Source organism: Astatotilapia calliptera, chromosome 1, assembly GCF_900246225.1.
Source record: "Astatotilapia calliptera chromosome 1, fAstCal1.2, whole genome shotgun sequence".
Lineage (NCBI taxonomy): Eukaryota > Metazoa > Chordata > Actinopteri > Cichliformes > Cichlidae > Astatotilapia > Astatotilapia calliptera.
This window is the reverse complement of record NC_039302.1, coordinates 14794811-14808855: the sequence shown is the minus strand read 5'-3', so window position 1 is coordinate 14808855 and position 14045 is coordinate 14794811. Positions and strand designations below refer to the sequence as shown.

Sequence of the window (14045 nt, the reverse complement as noted above, 5' to 3'; positions counted from 1 at the left end):
AACCAAAAAAAAGTCCGGATCTCCACCGCTGTCTGGCATGCCAGAGCTCACAGCAGTGATGAGGTAGCGTGGGGCCAGGATTGTAGGCCAAACAAGGGTTATATAAACAAGCTTACTGGCCAGGAAGTGCTCTGGCATTAGTGATGCTTAACCCAGCCCACTTCTTATTCCTTATTAGGGGACCTGCGTGTGCACGCGCATCTGTGTGCATACATGTGTGTCTATTCAATTGCGGGCAGCGCTTCTGTGATTTGCCGTGTGGTTCATCATGTGTTGTGACTAGTGGTGCATCACAAGTGGTGACACACAGGAAGTGATTCGTCCCGCTGGGTGTCCTGTTTGGATGCTAATCTCCTTACAGCATGATGTCATGGGGTAGGAGGACAGCGGTGACACGTAGACATAGATTACAGTGAATCACTCTGAAACATCATTTTACCGCTTCGTCCTGACCTTTTTTTTAGTGTACTCAGCCAGCGTTCGGTTAGTTTTTAGTTCTTTGTGCTTTAAAAGGGAACTTTTTAACAGCTTGCTTTTTGTAGCATATAAACTGTCCACGTCACACAAATAAGATGAAAAATATACTTACATTATACCATAGGGGAGAAATTAGAATATGCAAGATGTCAATAACTTAATAAAATGTGGTGATCATAGATTTTTATACTATAAAGTGTAAACAATCTTTATATTATCTACTTTAAAATGCAGTGTGTTTATTTATAATGAAAGAAGTGAAATAAATGTCATATTTTTTAGAAAAATCACAATTCTTGGGTGTCACTTATGGACCAAAAGCCTTCCTGTGTTTAGTTTCCTCTAAACTAAATCTTTGTCTATTTCCCTAAAGATACAGTTTTGATGGTTTTAATGTGATCTTATTTTCCTGTAACTTCTCACAAGTGACGCTTGGGTCGTGACTGTAGTTGCTGAATGGCGCTGGATTTAAAACTGGCACAGGCACTTGCCAAACAGCTCAGAGGGAATTACTTTCTTACATCTTTTTTTTTTCATGTGTTTCTCAGCACAGCCCGGTGGGGGATTTGTCCCAGAATGCCTCGATGGTCACTGTGTGCCAGCTGCTGGCATTCAAACTATTTTTCTAAATGAAACGTTCACACAGAATGATGGCAATGATTGGAATTTTTTAAAAAAAGAATAGTTTTATTCATGTATGTAATTGGTTTTGTATTATTTTAAGATGTTGAGGGATTTTTTTTCAACCTGGTAAAGCCACACATTCTTGACAGGTGGACCTGAAGTCGCCACTTTGCGCTGGTGCAAACCAAGCTAAGAGCAAAACAAGTCTACAGGGAACGTGTATGCCCAGAAAACTCTTGTTTCAAATGACATCACCAGCCCAAGATGTCAGCACCCATTTCTGAGATGTGTTGGCCTCGCTTTTTCTTTGCACAATGACAGGAAGTGGTGACACATTGTCTGTTGTTAAATAGTCCGTGGGTAAAGCTGAATGGACGTTTTCTCCAGGAAAGGCACAGGAGTGATTTAAAGACATTAATCATGGGTTAAACTGTATTTAGCCTGACCAGCAGGAAAAACATCCTTAAATTCTCACAAAGGCTTCAGATGTCACCAATTATCTCAAAAAGTATATGCAGGTGTATTCAGGTAAATTTCTTTAATGTCTTCAAATTAGAAAAAATTGATTCTTAAATGAATTTTGAGCTGTATTGAGTCTTTTTTTTAGCACTAAGATACTGAGAACCTCCAGAATAAACTCAAATAATCACAAAAGCACAGTCATCTACTTTTTGCATGCAGGTTGTTTGCTGGTTGTTTACCTCCACAGAAACTTGCATATGTGGTCGGATGCTACGTGCACAATAGCAATTATTTCTGTGTTGATAATAGCTTATTTTTTGTTCTTATCCTATAGGCGGGTTGACTAGAGGTCTGAGGCTCTTACTGGGTGTGCAGGGCTGGGAGATTGGGTGTCAGCTCTCACTGATCTTGACAGTACTCATGACCCTATTACGAGTAATATCATTAACTGATTATGTAAAGTGTAATGGGGCTTTAAGAGTCCTCCAGGAGTATATTCAGACGGTTTTGTTTTACCATTGGTATTTGGCGATCTCTTCATCCTTCACCTTTTTTTTCTTTTGCTGCTATTTTTAAATGAAGGAAACAGTTGAGCCAACTCCTCTTTTATTAAGGATTGGAGATTAGAACACCTGAACTTAAAATAATTAGTATATTGTAAAGAACATCTGGGTTTTTACAGCTGTTATTGTGACACAACTTGTAGGACTATGGTGTGTGTGTGTGTGTGTGTGTGTGTGTGTGTGTGTGTGTGTGTGTGTGTGTGTGTGTGTGTGTGTGTGTGTGTGTGTGTGTGTGCTCATTCGCTGATGTTCACTTCGTCTGTTTCTGCAGAGTACTGGAGTGCCAAGGTCTTCCGATTGTCAACGGCCAATGTGACCCCTACGCTGCCGTGTCCTTGCTAGGTCCTTCAAGGTGTGAGATCTTACACAATTAAGTGTGATTTTAGAAGTCAGCATGTACAACTTTATCACGTTTAGCTTTGAATATACATGGATGTGGATGATTTATCTCCATCTGCTTTTCTTTACCGCTCAGGTCAGAAGCCAAGAAGACTAAGGTGAAGAGAAAAACCAACAATCCACAGTTTGAGGAGGTTTTCTATTTTGAGGTAGTGTGTCAAGAAATGAAAAAATATATATATTAACAATACAAATAAGTGTAATTGTCAATTTTCCAGTTTCATGTAAAATGTGGCCTGATTCACAATCCCAGTTCCTCTGAAAGGCCATTGACCTTATAATTCTCTTTATTACACTTGAACGAGGTTATTGATGAGTTAAACTGTTGTGTTTTACTTGGGGAGGGGTTATTCCCAAATTACTGATAACTATTCGTGAACAACACCTCATTTTTGTATCAAGTTAGAGGTTTTCATGGCTAGTGAAAAACCTCGAACCTCATATGTTCCTCCCACTGAATGAGCAGTGGTATTTGCACAGGCTTCACATACATTAAACACGAGCTGAATTATTGATTTTTAGAATCTAAGATAGTAAATTGTGGTCTGTATGAAGAGCATAACTACGTAGAGCCCTCATAGCTATTGACTCCAAGGCTTTGGGGCAGTGTGGCAATGCCAGGTGTTTGCTATCACTCTGTTTTTGACATAATATCCTGTTAGCTCACTCGGGCATGTTTGCTGGAAGTTTAGGAGCAGGTTTGCTTCCAAAGTGGGCTTTCAGGCAGCGAGGCATTAAAAAGACAGGAACTGAGGGGAGGCATAAGATAAATAATTGGGGGCGGGGGGGTTTGAGCTGTGATTACTAATTGTAGAAATAAAGCAGACATTGTAACTTTTACAAAAACAAGCGTGGCTAATAAACAAATGCTAACAAGCTAATGTATAGTTAGTATCAACAAGCTACAGTCATGTGAAACAGAAAGTTTTCACGGGATTTCGTGCACTCATGTGAAAGACTAAGTACAACCTTACTTCTCGGTCAGTATCATCAAGGTGCCGTTAATTAAATCCACTGATTAACTGATCATCAGCAAGTGTGATCACCTCTTTAAAAGCAGAAGTTTTAGCTGTTTGCCTTTCTGGAAAATCTATGTTTGCACAATGCCACGATCTTTATAAGAGTGGACGTCCCAGCAAATTCACCCCAAGGTCAGAGCGTTGCAATGATCCAAGAGGAAAAAAGCTTTTTTTAGAGAGAAAAAAAAACATGGCAGCACAGCTTAGCAACGTTACATGTGAACAAATTAGAAAAATGTTCTTTGGAAAAAAAACCACTCTCTTTGCATTAGCTTATATGTAAAGATATTTTTCATACACCCCCTATCACACTGACCCCGTTAACCCTCGCTCACTCTGACATTTTTGTGTTTGCTCCTCCTTCTCGCTGAGGAACTTACTCTGCCGTGGCCTCCTCGTTGCAGCACCAGCAGACAGCAGGACAAGACTGTGATTGATTCAGACAAACCAAACAATCTGGCCCATTGATTTCTAGCCGACAAGAACGTCCTATTTATTCCTAACCACCACATGAACACAACTGTGCATTGCCTGTCATGCTTTCAGCTGGCAGCACCTCCCCCCTCGCTCTAACATAGCCCATCCATCATATTTCTGTCATGTGATCAGGTTTTTTGTTTCATTGCTTCAAAATGTCTTTTCTTACTGCCCCAAACCAGCGTGAGCGAGATCCTCTTTTGCACCCAAAATGATTTAAAATCGTTTTTTTTTTTAAATAGGATGTAAACAAATTGAAACTTTCTCCATTTCTAGGTAACGCGGCCATTGAGCTACACAAAGCGGCAGTTTGACGTTGAAGAGGAGGATGTTGACAAACTGGCGCTGAGGTGAGTCAGTTTGCTGTCTTGTCTGTGCCGGGATCAGCGCTGAACTTGGCATGGCGTCAAGCCTCTCTGGTGTTTGATCGGTTCCATGCTCTTTGTGTTCAGGGTGGACCTGTGGAACGCCAGCAATCTGAAGTTTGGGGATGAGTTTCTGGGAGGTGTGCGTGTGCCCCTGCGGGTCCTGGGTCAGGCCGGAGTACACGACGCATGGTGAGAAAAAAACAGGGCACACATTCCACCCTCCACCCAGTCCTCGCTTTAGGATTACATGTTACAACTGTCCGTTTTTAATCCAGTCTAGTTTTAAAGATGTTATAAAACGACACTTTTTCCTGTGCAGGTACTTTCTGCAGCCCAGGGAGAACGGGGGGAAGTCTGTGAAGGTTGATGAGCTCGGCTCTCTGCGTCTGAACATCGTTTACACCGAGGACCACGTCTTCCCCTCCGAACACTACACTCCGCTCAGAGATCTGCTGCTGCACTCCGCTAATGTCGAGGTGTGTGCACCTGCTCTGCTAACCCCTCCCCCCCACTCAAGTACTGTTAATCGTGCTGCTAACCGCCGTTTCTCAACCCCCCTCCTCTGTGTTCAGCCCGTTTCAGCGTCCACAGCTCATACTCTCGGGGAGGTGTGTCGAGAGAAGCAAGAAGCCGCCATCCCTCTCGTGCGTCTCTTTCTTCATTACGGCAAAATAGTGCCTTTCATCAGCGCCATTGCTCATGCTGAAATTAACCGCACACAGTGAGTGACTCATTACAACTTTTAGACCAGTATTTGTTTGTTTTCACTCCAAATTCTCACTTTTTTGTTCTTTTCGCAGGGATCCAAACACCATTTTCAGGGGAAACTCGCTGACTTCTAAGTGCATCGATGAGACCATGAAGCTGGCAGGAATGCACTATCTCCAAGTCACGCTCAAGCCAATTATAGATGAGGTGTGACACTTTGATGTCAACACGTTTTTCATTTCCCCGAGTTACGTTTGAAAAATCTCTCATGAAATAATAATCGCACGCTTTTCTAACTCGCCGCAGATCTGCACTGAACACAAGCCCTGTGAAATCGACCCCGTCAAGCTCAAAGAGTCAGAAAACCTGGAGACGAACAGGGTAAGAAGGAGAAACCAAAGAAGTCTGTTAGTTTGTGCCGGTGCGTGTTTTCTGACTCCTGCTCTTCACACCTCAGGAAAACCTTCGTCACTATGTAGACCGCATCTTCAACGTTATCACAACCTCTGGTGTTCGCTGTCCCACCGTCATGTGTGATATCTTCTTCTCTCTGCGAGAGTCTGCTGCCACTCGTTTCCAAGGTAACCTGGAGAATGAATGGCTTAGAGGGGGATGAAAAAAGCTGCTAATATGAAACAGGAAATAAAGGATGGTAAAGGATGTGCAAGATGTCCAAGGACACTTTTTTTTTCTATTCACTCAGAAACAGAAAGGCTTTTTATGCTCTGTTAAACACTTAAACCTCCTTTACAACCCTTAAGGTCATCTGTAACACATTATGAACTGTGTCTCTTATACTGTGCTGCCTCCTGTTGGCCATTACATGGCACTGCATTCATTCAGAACGAAGAAGCTTTTACATGTTTTCTTTGTGTGGATATCCTGCATCAGTCCTGTTTTTGTGAAGTTGTGGACTTTCAGAACAGGTCTAATCAAAACTTTCTGTTTTCTGCTCTCTAGTTGACCAAGACGTCCGATACACAGCAGTGAGCAGTTTCATCTTCCTCCGTTTTTTCGCTCCAGCCATCCTCTCTCCAAACCTGTTCCATCTACGACCGCACCATCCGGTGAGTTTGATGGTTAACCCTTTAACGCCTAGTGCAGGGGTGTCATAAATAAGGCCTGGGGGCCAGGATCGGTCCAGCAAAGACCCCAGTCTGACCCACTGGACGGCTTTGGAAAATGGGAAGGGGAGGCATGGATTTGGACCTTTTAACTGTGTTTTTTTTTAATAGTTTTTACAGCCTTTCCTACTAATAAAGACCTCCACCACTGCCTTTATAGTACACAAAAATAACTAAGTTGTAGATAAACAATAACAATTAAAACACAGAAAAGTTTGCAGTGAGATACCAGATCTTTTTCTGGAGCTTTACACTTTTATTTGTGCTGACAGATTTATTATTTGCCATATTTATTTATATTTATGAGCCAGATGTAGCAAATATTATTCATTTTTATTAATGTAATAAAAGTTTAATAAAGAACAAAATATTTTTTTTGGCAATTATTTCATGATTCAGAGCTAACCAAGTTTAAACATTCCTGCTTTACTTTTTTGTGCTCTGGTCCTGCTTGAGAATTTTATTTTATTCGCCCTTTCCTGCCCTCAGGACCCTGCCACTTCGAGAACCCTCACCCTCATATCTAAGACGATCCAGACCCTGGGGAGTCTTGCCAAGTCAAAATCTGTGAGTTTCTCAGCTCAGCGTGCAGTTTTTCTGTTTTCGTTCCTGTCTCTGAGCTGGACTTCCTTTGTATTTCAGTCTAAGTGTTCAAAAATGCTGACCTCTTGTCTCTTTACATACTTTTTTTTGTGTCCTTCAAGGCCAATTTCAAAGAGTCTTACATGGCTGCTTTTTACGACTACTTCAACGAGCAGAAATATGCAGACGCTGTGAAGAATGTGAGTGTTTGATCTTTGATTTTCTTTCACGTTTCTTGCATTCAGTGAATTTTTGCCTGTCAGCACACACACGATCAAATAGTCTTTTAGTCTTGCGTGTCACAAGTAGAATAAACACAGATGAACAGATAATAAATGAGTGAATAAAATGATGTGAAAGCATTCATTTTACAGATATAAAAAAACTGGGATGGCACATGAGCCCGACCCAGACTTTTACCACAGCAATAAACGTTTTGATTGATGGCCTTCTTACGCTTAACCTCCACAGTTCTTGGATCTGATCTCCACGTCTGGAAAATGGGATCAAAAGAGCATTGAGACGCCAATCATGCTCAAAGAGGGGTAAGGAGCCTGCTTTCTAAAACTTTTTAAGATGCAGACTATAAACAGCTCCAATACTTCTCCTCCGAGATTCTTCTTCGTTAGATAGGTGGTCATATCCACAGTGGCCACTTTATTAGGTATACCAGTTTAACTGTCCATTAAAGCAAATATCTAATCAAGAACTAATTTAAGCCAATGGAACGGCAACATCAAGGCATGCAAAAGAGCGTCTCTAAACACACAATACATCAAACATTGATCTGACCATCTTCTGATGACTGCTGGAGGCTGCTGCCCATATTTGACCATGTAATGAAGCTCAAATCATCATTAGTTTCTTTAACATGACAATGGGTTCACTGTATTAAACTATATTAAAATGCCCTCCACCCTCCCTGGATCTCAATCCGTCTTTGGGGTGTGGTGGAACGTGAGATCACATCATGGATGTGCAGCCGATAAGTCTGATCCCCCATTTCCCGTCTTTATGCAAAACTAACCTAATCTGACTGTCAGACTAGACCTTTGCGTTACAGTGAAGCAGATTCAGCCTTTACATACCTGACTCCTTAAAGTAAACATTTCCGGAAAAGCTCCATCTGAGGTAGTAAACAGATTCTTTTGTGCTGACACGTTGGCTGTTCTGATGTTTCTAATGAGGCATTAAAGAGGAGGAGAGTTTCCATTTGACATTAGTTGTACCAGCAATTCACTCACCAGCATCCCCACCCTCTTTTGTTTCTGCAACTGTGCGTAGGAGTGTAAAACTCACTATAAAGAGGGTTGATGGGAAGGGGTCAAAAGGCACGAAGGGCAGGTAAGAGATTCTCTATATAAAGGCTTTGCCCCTTGAGACCCCCCTACTGTTTGTGCACTGTGTCCCCACCTAAATCAGTCCGGGTATTTTTTTTTCTCCCACCAACATCATGCGCTGTGGTAGATGCTGCTGCACTTTACTTTATATCTGACCTGTATACAAGTGGTCTGTCTTGTTGTACTATCTGAAACTCTTATTATCTGCTCTGGATTTTAATCTTTCTGCATTTACATGGCAGTAGACCGACGAATACACTGGCTGTAATGGTATAAAGTAAAGTGTACACATTTAAGCCTGCTTACTTAGGAAGTGTAACCAGTGTTGATGGCCATAATTTGTTGTTCCTCCAAATGCCAGACATGCTTAGTGTGACCGCAGGGGTGGGTTACTGCAGTGATTGTTAACCAAGGGTACAGTATGTCACGAGAGGGTGTATTTTATTAAAGTTAAAACACAAACAAAACAAAAATTATATTTTATATTTCATTTAGTTAAAAGTTTATAGTAAAATAGTAAAAAATAATTCAAAGTAATTGTCAAAAGGGGAAATAGCTAGCTAAAATAATTGCAAAAAGTATAAATTGGCAAATGCTATCCGGTTGTTCAGTGATGACGCGATGAATCCTACTTCCGGGCCTAAAGTAGTCTGCGTTTAATATGGCTTTTGTGTTGTTAACATGTTTAATGTTATGTATTTTCTTCTATTTAATCTCAAAAAGCTCCTAAAACAGTCAGTGATCACTGTTGACCTCCCTCAGCTTTTATTACCGCTAATCATTTATTTAAGCTCAGTTTTTAAAACCTTAGGATGTAACTACAGCCCAGCCCATGCAGCAGTATATGAATGACTAACCTCGTATTATGGATGGATTATCTCAGTTGTTCTCCTGGCTGAAGTTTGGTCCTTTTACAGCATCCTGCCATGCGATTACATTTGTTCCTGACCACCGAGAACACTCACGTTAACTTTTATCGAGTGGAAAAAAGTTAGCTTGTTTATATCGCCTTGAGGCGACTTTTGTTGTGATTTGGCGCTATATAAATAAAATTGAATTGAATTTGAATTATTATGCTAACATAGCTGTGTCGCTAGCGGTCACGTAGCACATCATTATATACCAGCTAGCCCAACTGAAGTTGGGCTAGCTGTTTAGTTTTCTGTCTTCATTTATGTTGGAAGTGATAGCAGAGCTGTACGTTTTAATTTGTTTCCAAAACCCCGCAGTCAGGACATGCTATATTGTATTTAGAAGCTAGCGAGCTAACTCCCTGCTAACTTCTAACTCCGTTAAATGTCATAAATTCCGTTTTCATGGATGCCTGGATGTTAAACTCAATTGTTACACCTGGTAGAGCAGAACGCTGATCATTTTATTAAAGATGAAAGACTTTAGACAGTTTTTCAACTCTCAGTAATGCCATAGTGATCGATTGATATATGGACCTGCAGCGGAGTTTAGGTCCAGACACGGCTAGTGACGTCAGACTGAACAACCGGATACTGCTATAAAATGATGAAACTTTGGATATGACAAAATTAAGATTAAGCAATTTTATTTATTAGCTATACATATGCATTTACAGTTAAAATAGCAAGCTACAACTGAGTAAGACTCTGACTTAACATTACAGATAAAAAGGCAAAGTTTCCAATTAAACATGAAAAACTGTTAAAATTGGTCACTAAATATAATCAATAGCTGTTGAATGGAGTGAGCTAAAATATGACTAAAAAGGTAGTCAAGTCAGTCGTTAAAAATGTGGTTAGCAATTTAAATTGTTAGCTAAAAATTTGATTTATAGTGAAGTTAGCTCAATAAAAGTTAGTTGTCAGCTAATTATATGGTTAAACAAGCACAGCTTCTAGTCAAACACTGGTCCCTAAACACAGTACGTAGCTGGTAAATAGAGTCATAGCTAAATCTATAACTAAAAGGTTGGGAATGATTCGTTTAAAAAAAAAAGGTTAGCAGTTAAAATCGTTAGCGAAAACTATGGCTTTACAGTTAAAATGCCTCAGTTTAAGTTAAACGCTAGCTAACAATATGAAGTTACCACAGTTTATGGTTAAGCATGCTAAACAGTTAAACTAAAGGTCAATTGTTAGCTAAATGGTACAGATTAACAAGCACAGCTTTTGGTAAACACTGGTACTAAACTAAATAGCTGTTAAATAGAATCATGGTTAAATTTTGACTAAAATGATTCATGATGAAAGTGTTAATTAAAACCGGATTTAAAATTGCAATAACTTTATAAAATTAGCTCAATAAAAATTTATTGTTAGCTAATGGTATGGATAAACATGAAACAAAAAGATAATATTGGTCACTAAACATAATGAACAGCTATTAAATTGGGTGTTAGCTTAAATTATGACCAAATGGTTAGAAATTATTAACTAAAAATATGGTTAGTTGTTGAAATTGTTAACTAAAAGTATGAATTTACAGTCAAAATAGCTAAATATAACTTAATTGTTTGCTAACAGTGCAAATAAGTAAACACAGTTTGTTGTTAAACACAACAAACAGCTAAAATTCATTACTAGACATAGTGACCAATAACTGGTAAATGTATTAGCTGACTGATAAATGGCAAGTAAATAGTAAAGACTGACTTAAAATTTGAGTTGTTGATGACAAAGGGGTTTTGACTCCACCTGACAGACATGTCAGGTGGACTACTGTGTGAGCATTTCTTGGATCACATATCTGCCCCCATCCTGACCCTTTATGTCCTTACTCTAGAGTCTAGACTGTGACCATATCGCTACTAAACACAACTGAGTTTCCAACACAGCTTGCAGCAGGTGTGAGACCAGCATGTTCTTCACTCTGTAGTAAAGAGTTCAAATTGTGTTGTGGGAAAGTGTTGGTGCTTTTGTATTTCACATGACCTTTGGCCCCTAAAACGCAAAAATGAAAACCTTCTGCTGTTTACTATCCTTAAAAGGAGCATACCAGTGGTTTTACATGTTTTAACAATGAATTGTGTCTTTCACAAAACATTAGAAACATTTTAATACAATGATTTCAAGCAACAGGCAACCACTGGTTCCTTTAATTGAATGTGAATGTCAGTTTATAGAAATCAGAATACATCCTTGAAGATATCTAATCCATTATATTGGATATTTACATCATATTGATGGCATTAAGGCGCAAAAGAGAGTGACATGTAAACACAGTTTTACAAAACTTTAAAAAAATACAATAACTTTTAAACAACTAAGAAATTGATTGGCTTATTCCCTAAAAAATGAGTGCTGATGATGTCATGCATCATTTTTCTTGCATTTCATCTCTAGCATGTATATTTTCATAATGAAATGGAATAAAGAGAAATCAGTGGTTATATGGAAGGCTGGAAATAAATCACTAGAATCCTGTTTTAGTCAGTGATTTATGCACAATTTGTTGGTACTGGGGTAAAATATGCAAAAACACTGGTACCTTTACCTGCTGACCCATCTCATTTTTTGACTCATAGGCTCATGATCTATGAGAGCTGTACTGTACTTAAAAAAAAAACAAAAACATGTACAGCAGCAGTTAATTCAAATAACTGCCAGCATGTAACTGGAATGATTAATAGAGGACTGCAGCCGATCCCTTTTAAGCGAATAAAATGGCATTTACAAATAGCTTTTCGTCTTACACATTTAGGTAGCACACTTTCCGGCGTGAAGAAATAAAAATGCTCATCTCGTATTTTTCTTTCCCATTTTTGTACAGGTTCATGATAAAGAGAGCCCAGGGGAGAAACCGGTTTGGAATGAAAAACTTCAAGAAGAGATGGTTTCGTCTCACCAACCACGAATTCACCTACCACAGAACGAAAGGTGCGCTCTTGTGATCTGCTCGTGATCCCAGTAACGTTGTTTACTCACCTGATTGTGTATCATCAGGATGGTGGGGACATGGGACAAAATCTGCATACTCATCATCCAACATATGTGGAGGAATCAGAATCAGAATCAGAATACTTTATTGATCCCTGGGGGAAATTATTTTTTGTTACAGTGCTCCATTTTAAACCAACATTAAGACAAGGATATTAGGTTACTGAACACACATACATGAGCAGTTTTCAAATTCCTTAAGCAGAGGGCTATACTACTTAGAAAAATGGGAATCACAATGGTGGTTATCAACTTCCTTTGTTAAACCATATGACTTCCTATGAGTGCATCCTGCTGATAAAAGTCTATAAAGGCCATAAAAATAGAGATAGAGATTTGGAAATATAGCTTAAAATTATCTTCTGGGAGCTGCTCAAACATCATCCTACCTAATAATAATAATAATGGATTGCATTTATATAGCGCTTTTCGGAACCCCTCAAAGCGCTTTACAATACCACTATTCATTCACTCTCACATTCATACCTAGACAACATCTTGACATGGCCTGGCAGGCTGAACTCATTTCATGAACTGATGTGGAATAAACCAGCTGTGCTTTCTAATATCATCTTTTGTATTAGATCTTCCACATATGTAGATCTCTTTCTGATTTTTAAATGGTTACGTAATGAAGAAAGGTGAAATATCATCCTACAAAGAGAAGTCACAAGCTTATAATTGATGTTAAAACTGATCTCAACAATCTGCATGGGTGTAAAGTGTAACAAATTAAACATCTTAGAAATGGTAGCCAATTGTCTCTTTTAACTGTTAGATTAAAAACTTACGATATGAGTAAAACAAATTTTTTTCTTTAAAAAAAAAAGTCCATATGAAAATACTACAACTCCTTATCACGACAATTTGCCACAAAGCAGAAAGCCTAACAAGAAAAGAAGCTGGACGGAACAGGTCAAATAAAATGTGTATTTACACCATACTACGCATCTCAATGACAGTCATAACAATCCAGTTTGTTATTACCTCAACAGTTCCATGTCTGATGTTGTTCCTGTTCCCACCAGGTGAGGGAGCTCTTTGCAGCATTCCCATAGAGAACATTCTGGCTGTAGAGCGGCTGGAGGAGGAGTCTTTCAAAATGAAAAATGTAAGGAACCCCCTGTGAGCCCTTGTGAAATATTTGAGGGTTTGAGCATTTGGGCCCAAATCTCTCCTACAAGTGTTTACTTTCTTACCTAACTTGCACTCTTTTCTTCCCACACTCCTCCTTCAGATGTTCCAGGTCATTCAGCCAGAGCGGGCGCTCTACATCCAGGCCAATAACTGCGTAGAGGCGCGCGACTGGATCGACATCCTGACCAAAGTCAGCCAGTGCAACCGCAAACGCCTGAGCACCTACCACCCCTCAGCCTACCTCAACGGCCACTGGCTGTGCTGCAAGCTCTCAGCAGACACGGCTCCCGGGTGTACGCCCTGCACCGGGTACATAAAGTTGCTAACATCTGCGCAGCTTCACATTCCTGTGCTTTGTTTCCGCTCTCTCTCATTCCATGCGCGCTTCGTTTTTTTCAGCGGCCTCCCGGCAAACATCCAGCTGGATGTAGATGGTGACAGAGAGACCGAGAGGATTTACTCTCTGTTCAGCACATACATGACCAAACTGATCAAGATGCAAGGTTAAATGCCAAGCGCATGTTTTTTTTTTTTTTTCAAACTTCCCACATTTGTGTTTTTTCACATTTCCGTCTCTCATTCCGTTTCCCGCTGCAGAGGCCTGCGGCAGTAAGTCGGTATATGACGGCCCCGAGCAGGAGGAGTACTCCACCTTCGTCATAGACGACCCCCAGGAGACCTACAAAACCCTGAAGCAGATCATTTCAGCCGTGCAGACGCTGGAACAGCAGCACACCAAGTACAAACGCGACAAGTTCAAGAAGACAAAGATAGGCAGCCAGTACGTGCACTGCTTGTGTTGTATTAGGAGGTTAAGTTATAGATGAATGCATTTATTGTATCTTTAACAAAGTGGA

General features: G+C 39.9%; 1 protein-coding gene across 4 annotated transcripts in view; it reads left to right on the top strand.

Annotated features, from left to right (window-relative positions):
* rasa3 (RAS p21 protein activator 3) overlaps window positions 1-14045 on the top strand; it is a 40368-nt gene that overhangs the window by 23403 nt on the left and 2920 nt on the right. Inside the window, exons 6-24 of one of the 4 annotated variants that reach the window (XM_026165555.1) lie at window positions 2398-2478; window positions 2602-2674; window positions 4298-4371; window positions 4474-4578; window positions 4709-4865; window positions 4962-5110; window positions 5190-5304; window positions 5404-5478; window positions 5555-5678; window positions 6058-6164; window positions 6711-6788; window positions 6926-7003; window positions 7275-7348; window positions 8088-8147; window positions 11885-11991; window positions 13047-13162; window positions 13289-13497; window positions 13588-13691; window positions 13786-13969. In XM_026165555.1, coding sequence (XP_026021340.1) covers window positions 2398-2478; window positions 2602-2674; window positions 4298-4371; window positions 4474-4578; window positions 4709-4865; window positions 4962-5110; window positions 5190-5304; window positions 5404-5478; window positions 5555-5678; window positions 6058-6164; window positions 6711-6788; window positions 6926-7003; window positions 7275-7348; window positions 8088-8147; window positions 11885-11991; window positions 13047-13162; window positions 13289-13497; window positions 13588-13691; window positions 13786-13969 — 2070 coding nt within the window. The remainder of the gene's footprint in view (window positions 1-2397; window positions 2479-2601; window positions 2675-4297; window positions 4372-4473; window positions 4579-4708; window positions 4866-4961; window positions 5111-5189; window positions 5305-5403; window positions 5479-5554; window positions 5679-6057; window positions 6165-6710; window positions 6789-6925; window positions 7004-7274; window positions 7349-8087; window positions 8148-11884; window positions 11992-13046; window positions 13163-13288; window positions 13498-13587; window positions 13692-13785; window positions 13970-14045) is intronic. The other 3 variants (XM_026165561.1, XM_026165577.1, XM_026165569.1) reach the window with 3 other exon arrangements.